Source organism: Neofelis nebulosa, chromosome 3 (genome assembly GCF_028018385.1).
Source record: "Neofelis nebulosa isolate mNeoNeb1 chromosome 3, mNeoNeb1.pri, whole genome shotgun sequence".
NCBI lineage: Eukaryota > Metazoa > Chordata > Mammalia > Carnivora > Felidae > Neofelis > Neofelis nebulosa.
The window spans coordinates 135434531-135462045 of NC_080784.1; the positions used below are offsets into that span (position 1 = coordinate 135434531).

General features: G+C 39.6%; 3 protein-coding genes and 1 non-coding gene across 12 annotated transcripts in view; 3 read left to right on the forward strand and 1 right to left on the reverse strand.

The window, feature by feature from the left end:
- Positions 1-503, reverse strand: part of AFF1 (ALF transcription elongation factor 1) — a 255761-nt gene extending 255258 nt beyond the window's left edge. The window contains exon 1 of the mRNA XM_058721978.1: positions 400-503. The gene's annotated coding sequence lies outside the window, so the exon portion shown is untranslated. The remainder of the gene's footprint in view (positions 1-399) is intronic.
- On the forward strand, positions 484-24514 carry LOC131507359 (uncharacterized protein C4orf36-like). 6 transcript variants are annotated; one of them, XM_058721993.1, is made up of 8 exons: positions 484-594; positions 1988-2124; positions 5827-5981; positions 6216-6554; positions 22742-22902; positions 23457-23539; positions 23975-24105; positions 24336-24514. In XM_058721993.1, exons 2-4 carry the CDS (start codon positions 2060-2062, stop codon positions 6347-6349), a joined length of 354 nt encoding a protein of 117 aa, XP_058577976.1. In that variant the 5' UTR covers positions 484-594; positions 1988-2059; the 3' UTR covers positions 6350-6554; positions 22742-22902; positions 23457-23539; positions 23975-24105; positions 24336-24514. The 6 variants fall into 6 exon arrangements, with proteins under 6 accessions (XP_058577976.1, XP_058577975.1, XP_058577977.1 ...); XM_058721992.1 differs by lacking the exon at positions 484-594 and adding an exon at positions 1167-1373 and having other exon boundaries at positions 1992-2124; XM_058721994.1 differs by lacking the exon at positions 484-594 and adding an exon at positions 1167-1316 and having other exon boundaries at positions 1992-2124.
- LOC131508166 (U6 spliceosomal RNA) lies at positions 2620-2726 on the forward strand. The gene has a single exon (XR_009259877.1). It is a non-coding gene; the product is annotated as a U6 spliceosomal RNA (small nuclear RNA).
- Positions 24515-24520: 6 nt separating the features above from the next.
- Positions 24521-27515, forward strand: part of SLC10A6 (solute carrier family 10 member 6) — a 31096-nt gene continuing 28101 nt past the window's right edge. For all 4 annotated transcript variants that reach the window (XM_058721984.1, XM_058721985.1, XM_058721986.1 and 1 more), the window contains exon 1: positions 24521-25142. In XM_058721984.1, the coding sequence (XP_058577967.1) occupies positions 24766-25142 (377 nt within the window). In that variant the 5' untranslated portion in view covers positions 24521-24765. The remainder of the gene's footprint in view (positions 25143-27515) is intronic.

Below are 27515 nucleotides of genomic sequence, written 5' to 3' on the forward strand. Positions count from 1 at the left end.
ATTCCCCACACTCCACCCCATTCTATGTTAATTCATTTGAAAAAATCCAGGTCAAAATCTACTACATTGATTTCATAGTCCATTCATGGATTCACCATTCTTCGTGTTAAATACTAACACTCACTCTCACCCATTGGGGCTCCTTTCCCAGAAATGTTAAAGAGTAAAGGTGTCCTCGCCTTCCAGTTTCAGGAAGGCAAAAAGCTGGTTCAAGCCTACCACTATTCTAATTAGGCAGGAGCTAGTAACAGAGGTAGCCCGTCAGGTACTGTTGGGCCTGTAACTCGAGAGCTATGTCACCTCTCTTAGTTCATTCTTCCTCTCTACAATTGGAGTAAGTATCCCTTGCTTAGGTCATAAAGTGTTACTAGGCTCAAAATTAGACAATTAGGCACTTACCATGTGGCAGGGAATTTACAGACAGATCTTTAATCCTCACAACGACCTTGCAAGTCCTAGAGTATTATGCTTGCTTTATAGACGGAGAAATTGAGGATTAGAGAATTTACATAGGCAAGACCTTAAAGTTGTCAACTGGCAGAACTAGAATTCCAAACCAGTTCTGACTCCAAGACCCTCCTGCAAAATGGACAGGTAAGCCATTTTCATTTGATGTTTAAGTGATGACCATTGGCATATTAAAATATAGATTCCTCCTGAATCACCACAGTGTAATGACTTCAAAAACTGGTCCATCAGGCCACTTTTTCCATTCTGTCTTGCCCTTACCACGACGAACACATAACACCACATTTGGGCTTGGGGCTTTAGCGTTTATAGCTGCCTTGACCCACTAGGGCGCGCGAACTGTAACAATAGCGCTTCCGCTCCTCAGGCGTCACCAGTGAGCATCGCTCAAAGAGAACAAGTCAAAGCTGAGCACGTTTCTTTAAATTGTGCCCCCAAATGGGCCCCCAAACGAAGTTCCCAGGTCACTGCAACACAACCTCCTGACATTTAAATGTCGTTTTCAGAGAAAGACCTCGCTTACAACTCCTTTGCTCCTAAGTTTTGTTCCGTCAAGTGTGTGCTTGTCTCGCTTGCCTAACCCGAAGGCCCCCGCGGGACCCCATCACGGACCTAGTTCCCAAGGCCCCTGGAGGGCGGGGCAGTCACCACAAAGCCCTTTATTGAGGCCCGGGCGTGACGCGAGGCGTCCCGGCCTGGGGCGCGGCCCGTAGCTCGGGCGCCCGCGGGAAGGAGGCGTGTGCCCGCGGCGCGGGCCCGCTGGTGCGCGCGGCCATGAGCGCCTAGTCGGGCGCGCGCTCCGCCCTCCGTCCGCTGGGGAACGCAACCCCCGAGACCCGCGAGCGCCGGTAATCGGGCTCCGGCGACCACCACCCCCTCCGGCCCCCGAGGCCCCGGCCGACCCGGTGCGCCCGCCGCGCATTGTGTGCGGGTGGGAGGAGAGCTGGGCGCGGACGTGGGAAGAGGCGGCGGGAGGGCCCGGCCTCCCTGCCCGTCCGCCAGTCCGTCCCTCTGCCCCGGGCTCCGCGGACCGCCGAGACTCCACCCGCTCCCGAGAGCCGGTTCCTGCGCGGAACTGCGCACCCTGGCGGGACGCAGTGGGAGGGGCACTTACAGGGGGTCGCTTGGTTAGCTCAGGCTTTTGAAAAAGGGAAAACCTGGGAAGGGGGCTTGGGCGGGGAACGGGAAGTTCGTGTACCCCGCAGAGCCATTTGTCTTTCAATATTGCCAAAGTCAGATACGTTTGGGTGATGAGGTGTTTAAGCCAGTTTTGCAGGCTTGGGCAGTGACGGAATACCGATGTTAACTTTGCATTTTCTCCATACGTGGCCAGAAATGATAAAATGAGTTCACGACAAATAAAAGAGAACACAGTTGTACATTAGGAGTTAAGCTTCAAGGAACATTTATTAGGAATTTCCTGACATCCAGAAATGCTTTTTCTAAATCTTTTTATTATTTGGGTATTAAAAAATATTAAAGTGAAAGCCACTAATTCTGTGTATTGCAATCATTTCAGGCAGAGTGAACAGAATACTGCAGTCATAACATCAGGCACCTATGTGAGGAAATTGGACTGTGATAATTCACCATGGCTTATGGCTTGCCAAGAAAGAACACAGTGAAAACCATATTGCGGGGCGGTTGTTTTAAAGTGTAAGTATTTTCATCACTGTGAGCATTGACTGGGGATGGGGAGTGTCCTTGGTAAAATGAGAGTACCGGAAACCCTGATGAGCTACTGGACCATGTGAGGTATTTTCAGTGATCTGAATAGTGATTTTTTTTTTTTTTAAAGGTAAATGCTTTTAGTAAGAATTTATAAATTATCGTACTTGGCTGTTATAAGAAAACAACCCAAACAGGTTTGGAGAAGTGATTTGATCAAAGTCATACAGTCATGTAGTAAAGAAGTGACAGGGATAGAAGCTCATCTTCGTACTCCAAAGCAACATTTTCGACTACTGTCAACTACCTTAAAATATCTCTGTAGATAGCGTAAATCTACCTAAAAGTGTCTTGGTGTCAGGTATATCTTAACTTAGCACTTGATTGGCTGGTACAAAGAGTCAGTTTTGCATCCTGTACGTTTTTGCAGGTGATGTTTGGTATGGACAACATGGGTTTTGCAATCAGAAAGATCTGAGCCATGTGCTTGCTTCTGCAGCACAGGTACTAAAATTGGAACGAAACAGAGAAGATTAGCATGGCCCCTGCACAGGAATGACATGTAAATTCGTGAAGCTTCCATATTTTTAAACTGCAAAACCAATTTGTATCATGCACTGAACTGATTTAAAATAAATCTACATGTTTATTTAAAAAAAAAAAAAAATGGGGTGGGGCGCCTGGGTGGCTCAGTCGGTTAAATGGCCGACTTCAGCTCAGGTCATGATCTCGCGGTCCATGAGTTCAAGTCCCGAGTCAGGCTCTGTGCTGACAGCTCAGAGCCTGGAGCCTGTTTCAGATTCTGTGTCTCCCTCTCTCTGACCCTCCCCCATTCATGCTCTGTCTCTCTCTGTCTCAAAAATAAATAAACGTTAAAAAAAAAATTAAAAAAAAAATGGGGCGCCTGGGTGGCTCAGTTGGTTCAGCGTCCGACTTCAGCTCAGGTCATGATCTCAACGGTTTGTGGGTTTGAGCCCTGGATCCAACTCTGTGCTGTTAGCTCAGAGCCTGGAGCCTGCTTCGGATTCTGTGTCTTCCTCTCTCTCTGCCCCTCCCCTGCTCGCGCTCTGTGTGTCTCTCTCTCTTTCAAAATAAATAAACATTAAAAAAACAAACAAACAGAAGACCTGAGTTCGAAGCCTGGTCCTGCCCTGGCTCCCTATGCCAACTTGAGTAAATTACTTTTCTCTATCTTGGTCTCCACATGTGTAACATGAACTTATCACTACCTGTCTGTATGATGTGGAATACAAATAATGTGTGTTACATACTTGCATATTGCTTGACATACAGTAAACCCATAATGAACATGGACTGTTACTACCACATGGTAGTTTCACTGTGTGGTGTCTATTGCGACGTTGTTTTTTGTTTATTTTTAATTTTTGCACTTGTTTTTTTAACCTCTGCCACAGTCTATGACATACTTGCCATTATGGGTCAGTTGAATTTTTCTTTTTAAACAATATTCTGAGAAGTAAGTGGAGACACCCTTTGGGTTTCTAAAACCAGAGCAAATTCACCATTGCATTTTATTTAGTTTTGTCATTTCCGTATGTGTTTAGACATTGAACTACTGACAAGTACCATGGTAGTCAACATTATTATAAATGTAATTTTTGTAATAAAGATAATCCTATGTCTGGAGAATAACTTAAAGCATTTATTCTGCAGTTTTGATTATGTAGAATTTTATATCATGAATAGTCTCTGCAGCACCAGTGCCTTCTCTATCATACTTATAAGAAAGTGTTTGATACCATATTATTTATAAGAACAGCTAAATTAAGAGGAAAAGAATGGCAACGACACTCTTTGGAATTAATTTGCTAAGACAACTCCTCACTGATTTTTTGGTTAAATATTTTTAGAGAGTTGTAGAAAATACACACAAAAATTTCAAACAGTATAGAAACATTTGAAAAGAAAATAAAAAGGCTATGTCAGTCCCATTCAGAGGTAAAATGTTTTATATTTTTCTAGAATTTCCGTCTGCTATACAAGATACACACATATATACACATACACACGTATGTGTTTTTACATGTGTGATTATGTTGAACTTTGCCCTGGCCCCCACTATATCTTGTATAGCCTAATGGTTATGAACACAGTTTCTAGAGTCTGACTTTCTGGGTTCAAATCCCAAACCCACGACCAACAGCCCTGTGACCTTGAACAAGTTGTTCTATTCTTATTTCCTTATCTGCAAAATGAGTTTAATAATAGTACCTGCCTACTCCATAGAGTTACTGTGTCAATTAAATGTGTTTGTATGCATAAACTGATTGAAACAGTGCAGTGCCCAGCACATAGTAAGTGCTAGATAAAATTAGCTGTTTTATTGCTCATGTTTCCAAGTCGACATATAAGGATAAACCTCATTCTTTCATCAACATGTGTACCACAGTTTGTTTAACCAGGCTCGTCTTGATCGACATTAAGGCTATTTTGTGAGTTTTTTTGTTTGTTTGTTTTGTTTTTGACAAACAGTGCTTCAGTGGACATTCTTATAAATACATCTTTGTGCCCTTATTGAAATGCATTTATAATAATTGTAGACTTCAAGTTGCTCCTTAAAGTTAGATGATAAAGTAGCAAGGAAGCTGGAGGAGGAAAACAAGTAGACACTTGTATATTACACCCTTACTTCCTCTACTTGTACCAAAGCAGGTCTTTCACCTTTCCTAGGACATATGAAACTCATATTGACTCAGTGAGATGAGAAACATGTAGTTGTCATTTAGCATTTCCAAATTAGAATATATAAAACAATTCATTTGAAGTTCATGGTGATTATTTTTATTTTTTTTTTAATTTTTTTTTTAATGTTTATTATCTTTGAGAGAGAGACAGAGACAGAGAGCAAGCAGGGGAGGGGCAGAGAGAGAGGGAGACACAGAATCGGAAGCAGGCTCCAGGCTCTGAGCCATCAGCCCAGAGCCTGACGCGGGGCTCGAACTCACAGACCGCGAGATCGTGACCTGAGCCGAAGGCAGCCGCTCAACCGACTGAGCCACCCAGGCGCCCCCCCCTTTTTTTTTTTTTTTAATTTTTTTTTTTTTTAATGTTAGTGATTATTTTTAAATATTATAGTTTGGAATTTCATCTCCTCCAGTTTTCCGAGGATTCTCTTGCTACTAGTGCTTCTGAATAACTCCAGCTGGGCTAAGTACCAGCTCTGGTTCTTAATTAACTTCTGAGTCTGTTTCCTTGTCTATCCACAGGGGGGTTGTAAAGATTAAAATAAGATCACACATTTGAAGCCTTAGTGTATGCCAAGTACCTGCTCAATGAATGATTATTCTCTTTTTTTCTTTCCCTAATGTGACCATATTTGTGATCAGCCATAAAAGACCTAGAGCTTACAGTTCTTAACCACATCCTCTTAAAAGACATAGAAAGATTGGCTTGACTGCAGGGAGGCTGTTTTTAACAAAAGTTCCTGTCATTATAACTTATGGTAATTTTGCAATATATCTCTACATTAGTATATATACATTACATACTATACATTAATATAAGGCTCCTTCTCTTGGCTAGATTTACAACTCTGGAAAATCCTGAATTCCCATCTTAAACCAAAATGTCTAGTGGAAAATGGAATTGAGAATTAAGATATCTTCTGTATATTCCACATTAGATGTTCAATAAATATTTATTGAATGAATTAATGAATTTTTGCCCCAGACAGGAACCTTGGGATCTTGCACTGCTTACAAAGACCTGGTACATGAACCTAGCCAACATCAAATTGCCTTTCTTGGAAGAAATTACATTTGGTAGTCCTTTTTACCTCCAAAAAAATAAAACCACTAAGAGTGCTCTGCTCCCTTCTGCAGAATGTAAGTTCTGTAAGAACTACTTTAATAAATAGCAAATTTTATCTATGTCATTTTGTTTATTGTCAGATAAATGTTTAAATATGCTTATTCAGACCCATACCCCTCATCTATGAAGCCCTTCTTGTTTAGTATTTAAGAATGTGTGGTTTGCTGTGTGATGAAATATTCAGTTTTAACTATATTATGACTGGTGAAAAATATCAGTTGGATTGCTTCATGTATTTTATTTTCCAGCCATCAAACTTGAAAGGGAGTATGAGATGAAGCGCTTGAAAAACCTGAAATGTCAGAAAATCCTAGCTGAGGAAGTTCAGTTTTCTCTAAGGGAAAGGCAAGTTGGTTTGAGAAGACCCCTTCCACCTAAGTGACCATCATCTCATAATTGAATCTGTACTCTGAGCTTTCCACATCCAAAGGCAATGAAGGTGTCCAAGCTTTCACAGTGTGAAGTTTGGTGCAGACATGAGTACCCACTGGTGGATGAACCAGCTCCTGTGGGTTGATGGGCAGCTCTGACAGATCTTCTGTGTCCCTACCGCATACTTGTTCCTTTGTGTCACAAGCAACAACACTGTAAGTAGATGAAAGTAGTTGGGATTGAGTCATTTATGCTATTCATTTGGATTTTTGTAAAATTGCACTATGGAAAGAGGAAACTCCTTGTCAGAGACATTATTTTGAATTTGCATCTTTGAGATACCAAAAAAGGAGAGAGAAAAATTCTTTTTTTCTTTTTAAAGATTTTGTTTTTAAGTAATCTCTACATCCAACATGGGGCTTGAACTCACAACCGTGAGATCAAGAGTCAGATGCTCCACCAACTGAGCCAGCCAGGCGCCCCAAGAAAAATTATTTCTTTAAAATTTATTTTGAGAGAGAGAGAACAGGGAGGGGCAGAGAGAGAGAGGGAGGCAGAGAACCCCAGGCAGACTCCGACTGCCAGTGCAGAGCCTGAGGTGGGGTTTGATTTCATGAACTGTGAGATCATGACCTGAGCCAAAATCAAGAGTCAGATGCTTAACTCACTGAGCCACCCAGGTGTTCCAAGAAAAATTCTTTTAAAAATGATAGACTAAAAATTTTTTTGGTTAAGAAAAATTAAATTTTAATTTTTTTTTGAGAGAGGTAGAGAGAATCTTAATAATGGGGCTGTCATGACTATGAAATAAAGACCTGAGCCAAAATCAAGAGCTAGATGCTTAACTGACTGAGACACCCAGGAGCCCCGAGAAAAATTTTAGATTTCATTTTAGTAACTCTTCAGTTTCCAATGTTCAGTGAAACATCATTTACTACTCTTATGTAGTACTTTAAAGCAGCAAGTAGAACTTACGTTTTGCTTTTGTTCTCCTAAAAAATAATCTTTTTCTTTCTGCTTAATTTCATATTATCTTTCTGGGATGCCCTGGAACATATGGAACACACATACACGTGAAAATGATATGAAAACGCAAAGACCTTATTATGTGGAAAACTCTTATTTGCAGAAGGGCTAGAGAATGGGGAACTGATTAGCTGGAAAATATTGGACTTGTGTGAACCAATTTTCCTAGAATTTGAATCCATTAAGGCACACTTGGATATCAAAGTTATATTTAAGCACAACTTAGTGTTTGTTAGATGAATCAAAGCATACTTAGGGGGCCATAATACACCTCTGTGGGCCCACAGTTTGACTTCTTAACTAGGGAATTAGATCTGGTGGTTGCTGTTTGACAATATTTAGAAGCTGTTGTCTGAATTATCTTCAGATACTTTCTTCTACCTATGATATGGTGGCTCACATGAAGGTCATTTGTTTTTAGAAGTGTGTCAGTGACCCATTTGATTTAGTGATCCTCAGGCCTGGAAAAAGCTGTCTGTATGTAGTCTTGAGGAGGTGGAACTGCCACATTCCTGGTTAGATTTGCTTAACAAAATTCAGATGTGCTTCATGTAAGATGCTTAGCTGCCAACCAGAGCCACTCCCAAAGTTTCTTGGCTGAGTGTGTGGGATTTTCGCTATGTTACCCAGTTGTACCACGTGTCTCCCCTTTTTTCCACATCTGTTCTCTCCGCTTGTTCTTTCTTCCATTTGACTAGTTTTTTTCCCCCTTCCACCAATGTTATTATCATAAATATGGCAGCTGAGTTGCTGACTGCTTAAAATGTGGAAAATACCACTTTATAATTTCTCAACCAAAGACCAGTCTTAGGCAAAAAGTCAGTGTATTTCTATTTCTTTAGAAATCAAAATCAATTCATTGTTTTCCTTAAAAAATTAATCACATCCAGCTGTATCAACATATGTTTTGGACAGTAAGGGGATTAATTGCATGTTTATTTTTGTAGTTCACATCCCATGGAGTAGTTTGTGTATTTTCCCTTTTAGGGTCACTGTTACTAATTCATCTAGACTGGAGATAACACCTCAAATAGTTTCTTTGAAAACTAGAAATATTTTTCAATCTATAGCCCACAATTCTACTGCACACTGTATCTAACATTGTTGCTATTAGTAAGTTTTAATTTCTTAAAAGTCATATTTATGTAGATAGGAGTAGAAAGTTAAGTAGTAGTAAGTAGTAGAAAGAAAACTGTAGGTTTTAGTTAATAGATCTGGGTTCTAGTCCCCTCCCTTTCTTTCCCTGATTCATCAGGTATCCTTGAGAAACCTTTTTTTTTGTTGTAGAAGTTTATTTATTTTGATAGAGAATGAGTGGGGGAGGGACAGAGAGAAAGGGAGAGAGAGAATCCCACGCAGACTCCATGCCAATGGCACAGAGCTTCATGTGGGGCTTAAACCCATGAACTATGAGATCATGACCTGAGCCAAAGTTGGACACTTAACTGACTGAACCACCCAGGTACCCTGAGAAAACTTCTTAACTTCAATGGAACTAAGTCTGTTTCTCTTAAAAAAAAAAAAACCAAACAAACTATCAATTATGTATACGTATCCATATGTTTATAGCAGCATTATTTACAATAGCCAAGTTATGGAAGTAGCCCATGTCCATTGAGTAATGAATGGATAAAGAAGATGTGGTGTATATATATAATGGAATATTATTCAGAGCCATGAAAAAGAATGAAGTCCTGCCATTTGCAATGACATTGATGGAGCTAGAGAGTATAATGCTAAGCGAAATAAGTCAGAGAAAGAAAATACCATGATTTTACTCATATTTGGAATTTAAGAACTAAAGCAAATGATCAAAGGGAGAAAAAAGAGACAAATCTAGAAACAGTTTCTTAACTATGGAGAACAAACTGATGGTTACCAGAGGGGAGGGGGTGAGGAGATGGGTGAAATAGGTGATGGAGATTAAGGAGTACACTTGTGATGAGCACCGGGTATTGTATGCAATTGTTGAATCACTATATTGTATATCTGAAATTAATATAACACTGTATGTTAACTAACTGTAATTAAAATAAAAACTTAAAGATATTAATCCATTATGAATGTATTTTAAAAGGTAAAATAAAGATTTGTTTTTAAAAACCATAGCTCTGTGGATCCTCACCACTCATTTCCACTTCAATGGAGGCAACTAATTTAATCTCTTTTACCTGTTTCATTATTTACCTTTATGTCTCTAAATAATACTTTGATTTTGCTACTTCTTGGATTTTCCTTTTTAGGTATTGACTTCCCAGTAAAGAAGATAGAATTTTTTTTTTCTTTTCTTTCTTCCATCCTCAATACACATACATATGCCATTTCTATCTACCTGTAAATATAGATTATATTTATAATTTTGGTTAGATCAGTATTAAATGTTAACATTATTATGACATTATTATGTTAACATTATGATGTGTAAATACTTCACAGCCTAGCCATGTAGTAGACTATAATTGCTTTTCCTTTCCTGCCATTATGTGTGTGTGTGTGTGTGTGTGTGTGTGTGTGTATGCATGTGCACCAGTATTTAGTAGAGTTAATATTTGCCTAGTTTGCAATATATTTATCACTAAATCAACCCCACGCTCTTTGCCAGTTGTCAGTCTTCTGAAAACATTCCTACATATTCTCTCATTTCATCTTCCTGCAAAGTCTTCTGAGAAATATTGTCCTGCCCTAACCTGAACTGCTTATTTCCACACTCATAAGTAGCTCTTCTATGATTTCTACATGATCATTAGGGGATTCACTTCATACTCTTTGGTGTAGGGCCTCCTGTTTCTTCTGGTGTAGGGCCTCCTGATTATCCTCTTCCTTGGTTTATTTATTTATTTTTTTATTACATTGGAGCATATCCTCCAGTAGTTCCCTAAGAAAGGATGCATGGGAGGAAATTTGTTTAAGGTCTTCTTGTCCAAAGTTTTTATTTTATTCTATTTCATTAATAGATTGGCTGAGTTGAGAATTATAGGTTGTAAATAATGTTCCTTTAAAATTCGAAGGATTTATGTATTTCTTTTTAGTTTTTAGTATTGTTAGTGAGCATTCCAAAGCCATTTTTACTTTGAATGCTTTCCTTGAGAACTTTTTTCTCTCTGGAAACTATGGCATCTTCCCCTAGATCCCATTGTTCTGCTAGGAAACATGGTGTAAGACTAATAATCCAATGTGGCACAGTGATTTAGAGCACTGGGTGTAAATCATGAGCCCCCTGGGATTGAATGCCAGTTCTACCATTTATTAAGCTGTGTGTCATCTTGGACCCATTGCTGAACTTCCCTGTGCTTTAGTTTCTTCTTCTGTAATAAGTGGATAGTGATAGTCGTGACAAGTAAATGAGTTAAATATGTAAGCACCTAGAATAGTGTCCGGCACAGAATAAGCACTAACACAGATAGCATTAGCTACTCTTACCATTACCCATGGTGCTTGGTACTACAAAAGCCCTTGCAATCTGGAAATTCATATCCCTCAGTTCTGGGGGATTGTAGTAAATTCTCTTGTAGATATTTGTACCTTTTCCTTTTCTCTATATTTTCTAGAAATACTATTATTCATATTTTACATCTTCTGTACTGGCTGTATTTTTTTATCTTTTCCCTTCTGCTTTCCATCCTTTTGTCTTTTGCTCCATTTTTCTGGAGGAAGCTCTCAGTTTTATCATCTACCCATTATAAGTTTTTAATTTCTGCTATCATATTTTTCCTTCTGAAGCCTTACTCCTCTCCTTTTTAAAAAGTAACCTGTTTTATTTATAATTGCCTATCTTCCCTTACCTCCCTGAGGACGTGAAATAGATTGTTCTCCCTGCATTGTGTGGGTTTCCTCAACACTGTTTTTGTGTTAATTTTTATTTCTTTCTTTCATGTTAAAAGCTGTCACGGTAATCCAGGTGTGACAGTGCATAACTTAAGGAAGTAAAGGTGGAATGGATAATACAGGTCTGACTCAGGAGTCATGGAAGAAGTAGAAACCACAAGATAGTGTCACTGATTGGATGTGGTTGAGTGAGAGGGATGTGGGTGAGTTAAAGGGATATGGGTGAGTGAAAGGGAGGAATTTTGAATGAATTCCAGATTGTGGGCTTGGGAAAGGAAGAGTTGTCTTGGGTGTGTGTGTGAGATACATTAATTTTAGGTTCATAGATGTTTGAAATTCTTGGTAGACACTAGAGCGGAGATCTCCAGTAGCAGTGGGCTTTACAGGTGTGCTGCTCAGGAAGGAGCGAGTATAGAGAAGAAAGGTGAAAACAATGGGTGTCTTTGAGCTCATCCAGGAGGAGTAGGCAGAATGAGAAGAATGAATGAGTAGTGATAGTGAACATTCTGAAACTTTGGTTGGCAGCGTAGAAGAGGCAGACCTTTAGGAAAAAATGGCTTAGATACTGAAACCCTGGGTGAATTGCATGCTGTATTTTATTTGTAGTGAAAATTATTCTGGTGTAGAAATTTAATAGTAAGTGATTGAAATTTTTGGTGAGAATCTTCATTGTTTTCAGTTGACAAAAATTTCCTCAATGAAAACATTTCATCAAGGGTCAGAGGAGGGAGAGAGAAGGGAAAAGAGAAAACAAAAAAAACCCTATGTGGTGAAAACTTAGATGTAGAAACTCTTTTAGGTACTCTATTTATATCCTGTAGTCCTCACAACAAGGAAGAAAGGGCAATGACAGAACAGAGCGGAGCTCTGACATCAGAGGGGTAAGTTTGGGGACAGAACTGGCCCAGGGGCTTGATGAGGCAGAACTTATGCCAACGGTTGACAGGGCGGCAAGCATGCGGGGGGAAAAAGGAACTCTCTCTTTGTTCGCTGTCTTTAAGTACTATTTACACCCAATGTAGAACAGATAGATTTAGAACATTAGATGTAGGGCATGGGCCACCTGGGATCCATCCACCACTTAATCGCTGTGTCACCTCAGACAAATCGTTGGGGTCTTGTGTCACTTGGGTTCTCTAGGCTCTTTTCATCATGGTCTTAAGAATAGTTATATTTTTTTTTTCGTTCTAGTAAATGGTGATGTTTCCGTTCCATTATGCAGGCCAAAAATCTATGGGCCATCTGTGATTCCTGTGTCCCCCATCTCCTCTTCTCTCTCAGTCCATTCTATCCCAGCAACTGTTGTTGGGTCTACCTTTGGAAAATATCCCAAATATGCCAATTATTTCTCCACCACTCTCACCCTTGTCCAGGCCTCCACCATTTCTTGTTTGGAATGCAGATAAAGTCTTATAACTGACATCCTTTCTTCCCTTTTTTGCCTTTCTGTAGTCTACCCTTAGCAGTCATAGTGATCTTTTAAAAATGGCATTCATGCAGGGACCCCTGACTGGCTTAGTCTAAAGAGCACGCATTCTTGATCTCAGGGTCATGACTTTGAGCCCCACCTTGGGTGTAGAGATTACTTAAAAAAAATAAAATAAACTTAAAAAAAATGGCATTTATGTCATTGCCAAAAAGATCACCTCACTCCCCTGAGTAACACCCTTTCCCATGGCTTACAAGGCCCTATATTATTTGACACTTGCTTTCCTTTTGGACCACATTCCTTCCACTCATCTTTCAGTCCTACTGGGTGCAAACACATTAACCTCCTGTTCTCTGACATATCAAAACTATTTCTGTCTTGGAACATTTGCACTTGCTGTTTATTTTCCCTAGGATTGTCTTCCCTTGGATTGTCACAGAGATATCTCCTATCTCTTTAGGGCTCCACTCAAATGACATCTCCTGAGGGAGGTTCCCTGTGACCTCCCCACCGCCCCCCCCAATAAATTAGCCTTTCCTTTTACTCAGTCACTTTCTGTGACAGCACCCTGTTTTAATTCCTTTACAGCACTCATATCATTATCTGCAATTATTTATTTGCTCACTTGTTTGTCTGTGGTATTTCTCTGTGGTGTCTCTATTGTCTGTAATAGTATCTATCCATAGTAGCCACTCTATCAGTATTTGTTTAATGAATGAGTGTATTACCTTAAAAATTGTTGAAAAGGTGCCACTTTTGAAGAGAGTGGTCAGAGGGTTTGATTTTTGCTGTTTTCTCCATATAATATATATTATTTATTATAATTATAATAATATATATATTATATATATAAATAATAGATAATACATATGATTATTAAATAATTAATTTAAATAATCCCTACACCCAACGTGGGGCTTGAACTCACGATCTAAAGATTAAGAGTCGCATGCTCTTCTGACTGAGCCAGCCAGGCACCCCTTCCTATATATGCTTTGACACACATTTTTTTTGGGTATATTGGGTATAATTTACTACATCATAAACTGCACGTATTTGAAGTAAGTATGATGGGTTTTGACACCTGTGGGATGATCATCACAATCGAGATAAAGAACATTTTCATCCCCTCAAGAGTTTTCTTGTGCCCCATGTATTCCATCCCTTTTCAGTGGTCTTCTCTCAACCTCAGCACTGCTCCACCCTCCATTCCCCCGTGCAGTGACTGATCTAGCTGCTTTCTGGCACTATAGATTAATTTGTGTTTTGTTTGTTTTTTTTTTAATGTTTATTTATTTTTAAGAGAGAGAGTGCGCCAGAGTGCACACACACCTGAGCAGGGGAAGGGCAGAGAAAGGGGGGGACAGAGGATCTGAAGCAGGCTCCGCACTGACAGTAGAGAGCCTAAAGTGGGCCTCGAACTCATGAACCATGAGATCATGACCTGAGCCAAAGTTGGATGCTTAACCAACTGAGCCACCCCGGTGCCCTGATTAATTTGTGTTTTTGAGAGTTTTATATAAACGGAGTCATACAATATATACTTTTTTTTGGTCTGGCTTCTTTTGCTCAGCATAATTATTTGAGATTCATGCATGTTGCTGTGTATGTGTTCCTTTTTATTGCTGAGTAGCATTCTGTTGCACAGATATCCTATACTTTGTTTATCCATAAACTTGTTGATACGTTTCTAGTTCTTTTTTTTTTTCCTGTTTATTTTTGAGAGACAGAGAGAGACAGAGACAGAGACAGAGAGACAGAGAGACAGAGCATGAGCAGGGGAGAGGGAGAGAGAGAGACACAGAATCCGAAGCAGGCTCCAGTCTCTGAGCTGTCAGCACAGAGCTTGATGCGGGGCTCAAACCGACGAACTGTGAGATCATGATCTGAGCTGAGGTCAGACGCTTAACCTACTGAGCCACCCAGGTGCCGTGATAAGTTTCTAGTTCTGAGTGCTTACAAATAAAGCTGTTGTGAGCATTGTATGGTCATGTCCTTTCATTTATTTTAAAGTAATAAATCAAGGAGAGGAACAGTTGGTTGCATCATTGTATGGCAAGTACATGTTTAACTCAGCCCATTTTCGGATCCCTATTTTAGTGTTGAAGGAATTAGGGGGCTAGGTGAAGGATTAGTAACTTCCCCAAGGTGACATAGCTTTAAAAGAGGTGAAACTGAGATGGAATTCTAGATCCATGTGAATTCAAAATCTAAACTTTTCCAGAAGACTATGCTTGGTCCACCTTTGGCCTGGCTGCCTGTGTGGCCTATCGAAAAAGCAAATATTGGAGAATATGGCTCGTATGAGACAAGTAGGTCCTTTACTAAAATTTGGAATGAGGATGAGGTTAGCTCAGAGGATCTCTATGAAGAGTGATTTTTGCCTCTCCTGCCCCTCAGGGCATTTGGCGATATCTGTAAATGTTTCTGGCTATCTTAACTATAGGGTTTCACGAAGGCATCTAATGGGTAAAGTCCAGGGATGCTGCTAAATAGCCTGCAATATACAGGACGTCCCTCACGACAAAGAGATTTCCAGCCCCAAATGTCAAGAGTGTCAAGGCTGAGAGACCCTGATTTAGCTGACTGGTTTAAGTTACTCAGGACACATTGGCAAAACAGAAGGTTGGGTCAAACTGCATGGCTGAGAATCCTGAGGTGGGTATTTCCCCAAAAGAAATGCAGACCATGACAGGAGGCGAATGAACACAGGGCATCAATCAACAGATGTCTCCAGTCCTGTGGCTATTTACACTCACTCACACTCTTTTTTCCATATTATAAAACTCACTAATTTCTCAAAATCATATTCACTTACTGCCATAGCCCCAAGTCCAGGGTTTCAGTTGTCTTTAGTCTGGATCTTGCAACCAATGGGCAAATAATACACCATTAACCCTAACACAGTCGATATAGTGTGATAGAGAGAAAACAGGGTAATATATATAATGAAAAGGTTTGGCCCTTTAGTCTTGCAGATGGTTTTGGGCCACAGACATGAGATTCCTCCTTTGGTATTTGGGGAAGATGGCAGAGGGGTTGCTGAAACTATTCAGACTTCACTGAGCCATCAGCCTGCCATTATGGACCTGAAGATGAAATTCAATTACAATTTTCTTTTGCTTCATTGAGGAAAAAAAGGGGAACAAGACAACAGAGGCATTGATAGGGAAGTTTACAGAGGTTTTCACTGTACCTCAGAACTGATACAACCTATAAGAAGAACCTAGTGATCTTGGTGCAATTTAATTGCACTTATGGGTATAATGTATCAGTCTTAATTGATCCCTAGGGTAGAAAAAGTTGCCAATGTACCAGGAGTCTCAGGCTCTATTTTGGAATTTTCTACCTTCCATTCATGTCTCCTTTCAGTTTCAATCCCTCTCCTTTTCAAATCCTCCACCTCCACTCTAAGGACTTGTTTTGCACTTTGCAACCTTCACAGCCTTGGAATGTAGGTGTAATCTTTTTCAGGGACATCAATTGCAGGTGTCGGGTTTTTTTCTTGCATCAAATTAACTCTCTGTCAAAGCAACGCCTTTCAAGTTCCAGAAGCAGACTTCCTCTCTCATTGTTTTAGAGATTGCTCACCATGTGACTAGTTACTGAGGAATTTAGCCTCCTGCTTTCACCACATATGTAGAACAGGTAAGGTAAGTATAACTGGAACCTAATATACAAACATTTACTGGGTGCACCACCTCCTTCCCCGGGAGCTCTGTTGTATCAAAACACAGGTATTCCCAGGAGAATGAATGTCAGAATTCTAGCACTGCAGTTTAACGATATCGAAATTGCTTTAGGAGCCCCTGGTTGGCTCAGTAGGTTAAGCATCCAACTTTGGCTCAGGTCATGATCTCGTGGTTTGTGAGTTCGAGCCCCACATCTGGCTCTGTGCTGACAGCTCGGAGCCTGGAGCCTGCTTCGGATTCTGTGTCTCCCTCTTTCTCTGCACTCCCCTGCTCATGCTCTGTCTCTCTCTGTCTCTCAAAAATAAATAAGTGTTAAAAAAAAATTGCTTTATGTGAATAGTAGAAAAAGCTGACATAATTTCCTTTGAGATAAAAGGAGGGTTATTTCCTAATAATGATCTTCTTTATCATGAAATCACATGACAAATGTATATATATATATATATATATAATAAAATATATTAATATACATCGATTAAAAATTATATAATATATATATAAAATTCTTTTTCTTTTCCCTTCATGGCTTTTTTAGTATTTGAAAGAAATTTCTAAGCTGTAATAACAAAAGATTTTGAAAACTAAATCAGAAAATTGGAAGCAGGAGGAAAGGAGAATTTATTTTTTGATACTGACATTGTTATTTTTCTGGGTTAGATGCAACAGATGTTATTAATAATAATAACCAACACACTAGCTAGTATTTATTGAGCACTTAAAATGTTCCAGGCATAGTAGCTAGAAAATGTCAGATCAAAAAGCTGGAAGTTTGGACCAGATGCTTACAGTTAATCCCTGGTTTTCCTATGAAATGCTTGAGCTCCACAGCACCCTTTATTTTGATTAATTTTGGCTAGAGTACTAGGTGCATGTCCTCTGGCTTAGCGATGGAGGGTGGAGAAAAAACACTTCTGAGCCTTTCAAGCCGTGGCTTTAGGGTTTAACCTCTGTTGAGAGTATATAAAGAAGGGATAAATGGCCATTTTCATCATTACTGAAAAATGTCTGACTTTCCCTGGTCCCACCCTTCTTTTCTGGCAGTGGCTGGTTTATGTGGTCAAGGATCTGTTTTGCTTATGCATTCTTTTTTTTTGGGGGGGGGGGGCACTATAAAGTAGCTTATAACCCACAGGGAATATTAAGAAATATTCTTTGAATATAGGATCATGAATGTTTGAATTGGGTAGCTCCTTCAAAATGAAGAGTTATTCAGACATGTAAATTAGGATATTACCCTTTTCAGCATGGATATTATTCTTTCATAATGTCAGTTAACACATATTTACTGTGCACCTGTTGCAGCATCTGATAAGGCACATGAGTTAAGGGTTTAGGAAGGTGACTAATAGTGACCAGTATGTGCAATACAGTTTGAGTGGGAAGAATAATATTTTATACAAGTGGAACTCATGAACTTATGAACTTTAATTATTTCATCTATTTTTCATGTATAGTATGGACCCTAGACTCAACTCTCATGATCTGCCTTAGCATTTATTAGCTTAGCCCATGCAGGTTGTTTAACCTCTAAGTTTCTCTTCACTCATAGGTAAATGAGGGTAATAATAGTATCTAAATGACAGGATTGTTGGGAGAATTAAACGAGATATGCGTAGGGGAGGAAAGACTTTTTTTTTTCTCTCCTCATGTTGGACTCCCCAGCTGGGGCCCTGTAAATCAGACTGAAAAGACAATCGCTTCTCGGCCTTTTGGCTAAGATCAAGTGCAGACTGAAAAGACAGATTAACAAGAGAAAAACAAGTTTATTAACATGTGCATTGCAAATACACATGGGAGCACTCAGAAATGGGTATCTCAAAGAGGTATTAGAACTTGGGATTTTATAGCATCTTAAAAGAATAATAGAGAAGTGACAAGACAAAGAAAAAGGATTTTGAGACTGTAGGGATGGCAAATTGTGGGAAGACAAATACTGGGTAACTAATGGTAGATAAGGGCTAGCTAGTTCTAGCAGGGTTTGTGATGTAGATTCTTCTGATGTGGATTTCTCTGGGCTGATGAGGGTCTAGAGTTGTCTCTGGTGTTAACTTCTGTCCTTCCTGGTGGAGAGGGGAAGGGGGATACCTTTACAAATTTCTGTCCTGTTTTTAGGCATATAGAGGGATGGCAGGGAGCTGTTCTGGTATCTGCTTCTTCTCAGTTGTCTTCTGCTTAAAATAATCCTTATCCAAAGTGGCATGTTTTGGAGTGGCACATTCGACTACCCTTTATATAAAAGGGATCTATCACAGGACCCAGTACATAGGGAAGACTCAATAAATGGTAGTTGTTTCTACTGTTATTATCACAGAAAATTAGTATCAGTAATTTGTGGTAATGGCTGACAAATCCCATTAATTTTATTTATTACAACTTGTAGATTTTCTTCTCATAATTGTAGGGTTTCAGTCTATGAAAATTTATGGTTATAATCTTAATAACATTTGATCTGATGAGCTGAGGCCAGAAAAGGGTGTTGGGAAAAGGACCACAAATACTATTATAAATAGCATACCACCTGTGCAGGTAAACAGGCCTTTCCAGTTGGTTACAGGTGCTTCATTTTCCCTTCTGGTTATTTTATTCTGAAGGTGGAGCAGGTGCTGTTTCAGGCTAAACACTTTGTCAGTCCATTTGTCTGTGTCCTGACTTGGCCCATTAATCCTTCTCACGCCCTTACATTCCATGTTATGCAGGTATCTCTTACCTGGAAGCTTTGGTATTTGTAAGCCTCCCTTATAAAAACCTAAGAACAAAGACAATGATTGAATCATCTCAACAGTCTGGCTCCTCGTGGAGTCACCAGACTGTTATCAACTTTTAGGAGCTGCTTGAAATAACCACAACTTCCTCCATCTCTGTTCCTTTTTCTTCAGCTCCTTTTTTCTTGGTTATAAAACAATAACGCACAGCCATTTCAAAGATATTACATGGTACAAAAAATATAAAGAAGAAAAAAGTCATCCATAATCCTACGTACAGAAGCAATCACTGAAAATTTTGGAGTCAAATTTGGTCTCTTTATGTGTTTATTATTTTTTTTTTCCAACGTTTTTTATTTATTTTTGGGACAGAGAGAGACAGAGCATGAACGGGGGAGGGTCAGAGAGAGGGAGACACAGAATCGGAAACAGGCTCCAGGCTCCGAGCTATCAGCCCAGAGCCTGACGCGGGGCTCGAACTCACGGACGGCGAGATCGTGACCTGGCTGAAGTCGGACGCTTAACTGACTGCGCCACCCAGGCGCCCCAGTGTGTTTATTATTTTAACATGGCTGGGAGCATTATATATCCATACCTATTTTTATTTTCTTTTATTTTTTTGCTTAACCTTCTAACATAAATATTTCTCATTGTCAAAATGTTTACCCTTTAAGTAATTGCATAATATATCATTGTATAATAATTTACTTAAATTAGTCTCACTTTGGGAATTTAAATCTCCAGTTTTCTGCTTTTATAAATAATAATGGTATTATAAATAAGAATGTGTTTATAAATAACAATTCTATTATAAATAGAAACATCTGCTGCCAAGTAATTAATAAATTTTTTGCCAGTATTGCAGCCTATTTTTTTATCTTTTAAGATAAGCACTTTACTTATTATTTTATTATTTTTTTAATGTTTATTTATTTATTTTGAGAGAGAGAGAGTGTGTGAGCAGGGGACGGGCAAAGACAGAGGGAGAGAGACAATCTCAAGCAGGTTCCATGCTGCCAGCACAGAGCCCAATGCAAGGCTGGATCCCACGTACTGTGAGATTATGACCTGCAGCTGAAACCAAGAGTTAGATGCCCAATCAACTGAGCCACCCAGGTGTCCTTATTTTTTATTTAATAATTATTTAATCAATTAATTTATTTATTGAGCGTGTGGGGGAAGGGCAGAGAGAGAGGGAGAGAAAGAATACCAAGCAGGCTCCATGCAGTCAGTGCAGAACCCCATGTGGGGCTCGAACTCATTAACCGTGAAATCATGACCTGAGCTGAAATCAAGAGTAGGATGCTCAACTGAGCCACCCAGGCACCCCTATTTATTTTTTATTTTATAGAGAGTGCATGAGGAGGAGAGAGGGGCAGAGAGAGAGAGACCAAGAGAGAAAGAGAATCCCAAGCAGGCTCCATGCTCAGCATAGGACCTGACACAGGGCTTGATCCCATGACCCCAGGGATCATGACCTGAGTTGAAATCAAGAGTCAGATGCTCAATGACTGAGCCACCCAGGCACATCACCGCTTATTTATTAAGACAGCTTTTTAGACTTACAGAGACAAAGGCTATTTAGTACATAATGTGAGACTTTTTCCTGAAAGATTATATAAATTTTCAATCCTACTTGCAGTATATGAGAATATACTTTCACTCAACTCTTATCAACAAGGTCATTCACCTTAAAATTGTTTTCTTAGTGATAGGCAACACATAGTATCTTATTTTAATGTACTTAAAAAAGTTATTTGTGATATTGATATCTATGGTTGTTGACTATTGTTTTGTGAATTTTCTGTTCAAATACCCACCTGTTTTTTTCTGCAGTGTGATAGCATTTTTATTTTTGAGGTTTGGTTTCTAAAAAATATATATAGAATTAGGTTTTTTACCTTGTGTCATATAACACTGTATTTTTTTTGCTGCCAATTTCTTTTTAATTTTGGATTAAATAATTAATTTGGATTAAGTTAGTAATAAATAATTTAGATCAAAAACATAATTTCCTTTTGTTTTGGATATATCACATGAGTTTACCTAAACTCTTGGAACCTATAGGATTTTTCCCCCCTTAAAAAAAAAAAAAGCTCGAGGGGCACCTGGGTGTCTCAGTCGTTTAAGCATCTGACTTTGGCTCAGGTTATGATTTCACAGCTTGTGAGTTGGAGCCCTGCATGGGGCTCTGTGCTGACAGCTCAGAGCCTGGAGCCTGCTTCAGATTTTGTGTTTCCCTCTCTCTCTGCCCTTCCCCCATTCACGTTCTGTCTGTCTGTCTGTCTCTCTCTCAAGAATAAACATTTAAAAGAAAAAGCTCTATTGCCCAACACGGGGCTTGAACTCACAACCCCAAGATCAAGAGTCACATGCTCTGCCAACTGAGCCAACTAGGTACCCTGGAACCTGTAGGATTTTTTATGTCCTTCAAGCATCTAGAAGTTTCTCCTTGTACTAATTTTCAGAGTTCGGTAAACAGTTCCTCAGCCACATTTAATTACCTTTCTTTTTGGCACTTTCCTTTAGCCTTTACATTCCCAGACAGAAAAGGCTGAGCTTTTCAGTTGGTTTTCCTGAAGAATATCTTTCACCTCTAACTCTATTTGCAGAGAATAGAAATGCATGAAATATTTCCTGTGATTTGTACAACTGGATCTCAAAATTAAGATGCATATATTTTACACATAGTCAGATGCATTTTAAGTTTGTGAGCATATGAAACAAATTTAGAGATTAGGGATTAGTTGGTTTGTTTCTCCATCTTTATGCCAAATTGTGGTGTTTTATCCCTGAACTATGTTTAACTGATTGTCAGTCTTTTCAGAATGATCATGCTATCAACTACTTTCATTGCTTCCCATCAATGTGTTTCAGGGAAATGAGGACAAGCTAAGGATTAGACTAGGATTTAAATTCTACTGTTACAATTTACTTGTCTAATAACCTTTGACAAATTATATGACCCTAGTAGGCCTTTGTTTTCTTATCTGTGAAGTGGAAATGATAGTAGTTACCTCTTATTTTTTTTTTAATGTTTATTTATTCTTGAGACAGAGACAGAGCATGAACAGGGGAGGGGCAGAGAGAGAGGGAGACACAGAATCTGAAACAGGATCCAAGTTCTGAGCTGTGAGCACAGAGCCTGATGCGGGGCTCCAACCCACGATCTGTGAGATCATGACCTGAGCCAAAATTGGACGCTTAACCGACTGAGCCACCCAGGCGCCCCCTTTTTTTTTTTTAATTTTTATTTTTTTAATATAGTAGTTACCTCTTAGAACAGATGTAAAGATTGAATGGGATTTCATGAACTACCTCACTAGCTTAGGGTATAAATTTGGTCATGCCTTTTAAAAATTTCTAGTCACTTGAATCCCTACATGCCAATAAATTTAGAATCCCCTATTTAAAAATCTCCTTTTAGATATTGACAAGAACTCCAGGTGCTTACTCTTTCAAAGGAGTCTCCTTCTCCTTTGGGAGACAAATTGGGAAAAGCCTGGCATTCATTGATAGGTCCTGGTTTTAGCTACTGCTGTTTTGTTGGGACCTTTTGAATGAACTGGTTCCACCCAATTCATGGCTCTTACCCATTGCCACCACGCCCCTTTTAGTCCAGATCCTTGCATACAGCATGGTGGTGCTGAACTTGGCCTCTCAAGGTTACTTCTTTTCAGGTTGTATCTACATACTCAAACATTGTGTCCTGTATCATCCTGTGACAGCTGTACCAGGGTGACTTGATCCAGAGGAAATCGTTACCAGTCCAGACACCCCTTGCTTTCATGGTGGGCAGTTGGACTTTAGTATCTTTTCCTAAGAGTGGACCTCAGTTGGAACCATCCTAATTCATTTGAGAGATTCTGATAACACTGCATTTCAAAAAGTAAGTGTCCAAGGTCACCTTCCAATTTAGAAGTTTCCTAACATCCACTATGAAAACATAACCCCCTTCTCCCCAGCTCTCAGGGCTAAGTACCAACCAAATCACAAAAGTTCCTATCACATTGTCCTTGATGTTGAGTGGTTTATTAAACTCAAATTTGTATAATTAAGAAGGGCCATTTGATTGATTCCAGGAACAAAGAAGATGTACCGAAAGCCCTTTTGACATTACCCAGACAGAAATAATGTGATACCTTCTCTCACTAAAGCAAAAAAAAAAAAAAAAAAAAAAAAAAAAAGTTCTGGTTTACCAGGCACACACATATGTGTAAAGCACCTAGCATGTCCTGTTACATAGTAGTGCTCAGAAATGTTTGTTGTCTCCCTCCTCCATTCTTCTTCAGCTTGACCGCATCTCTGCTTTCCAGAGACCTAACCCAATTCCTAAGTGTCCATTTCTCTGCCTAGCTCTGCATCAGTCAGCACAGGTGGTTCTGGGTTGTCTTCTGGCAGGCTTACCAAGCTTGGTGTAAATGTAGGCTTATTCTTGGGCAGGAATCAAGAGTTGGTGGCAGCAGGCCCTCGTGCTGACTTCGGATGGCCTCCAGCAAGGTTTTAACTTCAGAGCTGCTTTTAAGGTATCTTTGCCTGAGCCAGTTTATACTTTCTTCGAATAGTTAGATTTTATTTTTGCATTTGTATTTAACTTGTATTTTTATGTAGTAAACAGGCTCAGAGCATTTTGTCATGGAAAATACTTTGCTAGTCCAAAAATAAACAATGCATAGCTAATACACCTCTTAAGACAGGTAGAGGTGTTTTACAAAGTGTGCCTTGTTGCCAACCTTTGCCACATAAATAAACTTTCTGCTTTCTGTGAGAAAGGGTGTGCCATCTGCTCTTTTGTAGGTTTAGTTTCATGGAACCATATTTTCCTGTCTGGTTTTGCCAATGAAATATGCATCTGTGTGGTTAAGAAACACAGAAGGGCCCCTGGGCCATTGTGGTCAGAAACTGGCCTCAGACTTTGTCTCCAGCCTTCATGACAAACTCTTAACTACATTCTTTTGCAGAATTCCCAGACCTCACCACGAGGGCCAGGGGTGTGGCATCTGAAAGCCGACTCTGTTCTCCAAAGGAAAGTGACAGCTTCCTTGAATTATTTTGGGTACAGAATTATTCCACATTTGATTAAACAAATCAGGTGCTTAGTACCATATTATTCTTACAGGTGTTTAATTATTGGCTTTAGAGACAAATTCTAGTAGAAACAGAAAGAAGAGAAACTGAAACTAATTCTGAAGCACTCTTGAAAATATCCTTAGTCCCTCTCAACATTTCCATAACTGATCTTTCGCTTTAATATTTTCGATAGAGTTTTTTTGCTAATGCTATGGGGAGTGGCTTTTGGCTTAGTGCTTTTGTTTTTTCCAGTTAGATTTCCCCTCTGCAAAACATTGCATACTGGTTCTTTGAAATCCCATTGAATTTGGAGAAATTATGTCTTGGCATTCAACCTATTTTCTTGGAACATAGCGTGATGCTGACGACACAGCCCAGTCACTCCACTTGACAATAAATTTGCTTGTCTCATTTCGCTTGAATATTCAGTGGTGAGTAAGAACAGAAGTGGAAAGCCTTACTTACCAGTTTATTATATGTTTCATGCCCATGATAATTACTTTTATAATGCCACTCATGAATACATTGATCAGATTAGGATGAATCACCTGGCTGGCCAATAGCTATTGGAATGACTCTCCATGCATGACTTGGTTGTGTTATTACAAAACGTGGAAGAATAGACCTGCCTAGCTGTTGCGGCAGATGTTCATTTGTCATGCTGTCTTAAGGAGATGAAGAGATGAGAGCAAACTGTTCCAGCAGCTCAGCCTGCCCTGCTAACAGTTCGGAGGAGGAGTTGCCCGTGGGACCGGAGGTACATGGGAACCTGGAACTTGTTTTCACAGTGGTGTCGGCTGTGATGATGGGCCTGCTCATGTTCTCCTTGGGATGCTCTGTGGAGTTCCGGAAGCTATGGTCGCACATCAGGAGACCCTGGGGCATTGCTGTAGGACTGCTCTGCCAGTTTGGCCTCATGCCTCTTACGGCCTATCTCCTGGCCATCAGCTTCTCTCTGAAGCCAGCCCAAGCCGTTGCTGTTCTCGTCATGGGGTGCTGCCCAGGGGGAACCATCTCAAACATTTTCACCTTCTGGGTCGATGGAGATATGGATCTCAGGTAAGTTACACTAGGGAAACCCAGAAGCCCGCCCCTGATAGCACTGAAACGTTCATGTTCAAAACCCTGCCAATCTTTAGGTAGAGATTATGGAGTTAAGTCCTGCAAGGAGTTTCCTTTCTGAGCTTAAGATGTACTTTGCTGTGATCATCTTCTGTTTCACTGGCAACTGTTTCTCTGAGTAGTGGGGTTGGTTCATATGTCATAGGAGAAGCAGGTCTCCGCCTCACCCTGTGGCCCTTCCTAGGTATGAACTCATTCTCACCCACACTGGTAGCTTCCACAGTCCTGGCTCACAGTCTCCCAAGATGTAGGCCGAGAATCCCAGGAAGCTAATGATGGGTTTGTTTGGTAGCTGGAGTGGTGGTGGTAGTAGTGGCGGCAGAACCAGAATGAGACCCTCCATGCTCTCATCAGGTGTTACATTTGAGTCTACTTTAAGAAACAAGTCTTTAGGGGGACTGGATAAAGGAGCTTTAAGGGTATATGATAGACATATCTTGTTTTAAGTGCAGGGGGATGGCCTAATGAGTTGACTTGGAGAGCAACATACAGAGTTTTAGGACTAAGAATGTTATCTTTTTTTTTTTTTAATGTTTATTTATTTTGAGAGAGAGAGAGAGAGAGAGAGAGAGCTAGTGTGCATGCCTGAGTGGGGGAGGGGCATAGAGAGAGGGAGAGAGCGAGAATCCCAAGCAGGGTTCGCACTCAGCACAGAGCCTTACGTGAGGCTTGAACCCACTGCTGTGAGATCATGACCTGAGCTGAAATCAAGAGTTGGATGCTTAACTGACTGAGTCACCCAGGTGTCCCTAAAAATGTTCTTTCTTGTTGCTTTGCAGACTAAACATTCATCACTAGAATCTAATTCCTTTCATGTAAGTCAGGGACCTTATTTCCAATTATGGTGTAAATAAATGCCCTTGGGAGACATTAGGCTTTATCATCGATTTACACTTTAATGAGGATGAATTAATCAAATATCTTTGGGAGTACATGTTTTGGTGCTGAAAAAGAGCATTTGAAGAAAGAGTAGAGAAGTCACAATCAGAAAGATAAAAGCAAAAACAAACAAACACACAAAAAAACAAAAAAAAACCCAGTGGTGTTTCTAGATTCTTTGCTTCCTTATTAACAAACTGTTTCACCTCCTGCCCAGGGGAAGAATGACTTATAAATGTAAATCTTTGTTCAATGTGTGTGCCATTTAGTTGAGATTTATTATGCGATGCACGGAATGAATCAGAGGTGCTGATGGTGCTGGGAGTTCACTTTAGTGAATCAGCTGCAGCTCTGGGTTTCTAGTTCCCTGCATGTGTTGAATGCTTAGCACATGAACATATTTCACCTGTAAATGTTAAGGGGCTCATGCCATGCAGAGGAATTAATCTTCATATGGTAATGTTTTTAGTTACCTACTTACCAGGGACTTGAAAAGAATCACGAATTCAAAACAATGCATTAATTTGCATTGTGGTTTCAAATTCAATAAACTTGATCATTAATGTAATAATTGGAAGATGATAAATATTCTTTCCACAGAGTCTACCTATCCGCGATAAATGCGGGACCTATCTGCTTTTGGAAAGAGAAAGGAAATGTTACTTATTGAATTTGTTGAGGGGCATGAGGTAGATGCTTTCATGTACTCTCTCTTCTTTCTTGGTTCCCATAATAACCTTGTAAGTGACCTTTTATTTTTCTGAATGTTACAGCTGAGAAAATTGTGACTCAGATTGGCTAAGGAGGTTGCCAAGTGCTGCAGCCGAGCATAGAAGAAGGCAGATTTGAAGTCACATCTGTTTCTCATCAGTCTGCCATTTAGGCACATTCTTCCATGAATTTATTAACACAACTCGGTCTTCTGTTCTGAGTAGGAGCATAAATCTTAAACCAGTGCTCTCAAACACTTCTGCTCTGGGAAAGAGAACATTTATTAACTTCATCTTTTCTTAGCCAACATTATAATAAAAGCACCAGTGAGTAGGAAGTCTATAAAAGATAAAACTCATTTTGCTTCCCTTTGCCAACTCTATACCTAATTAGCTTTTCATTTAGTCAAATTATTTAACCTATAAGCCTCCTCCCCATTTCTAAAATGGGGTTAAAATTACCTGTTCCCCACATGACTATATTTTAAGGAGGAAATATACATGCAGGATGCCAGGTACATGCAGTAATTATTAACTATCCCCCCTACCCCTGCCTTTTAAATTGATTCTGAGTCTCACAAACAAAGCAAAAAATAAGCAAAATACAACCTGTAAGAAATGAAATTTTAGAATGATGACTAAATATTACATTTTCAAAAGCTTATAGATATGAGAATAAAATCTTAACTCAATAAAAATTGCAAGTCGGAGAAAATTCAGT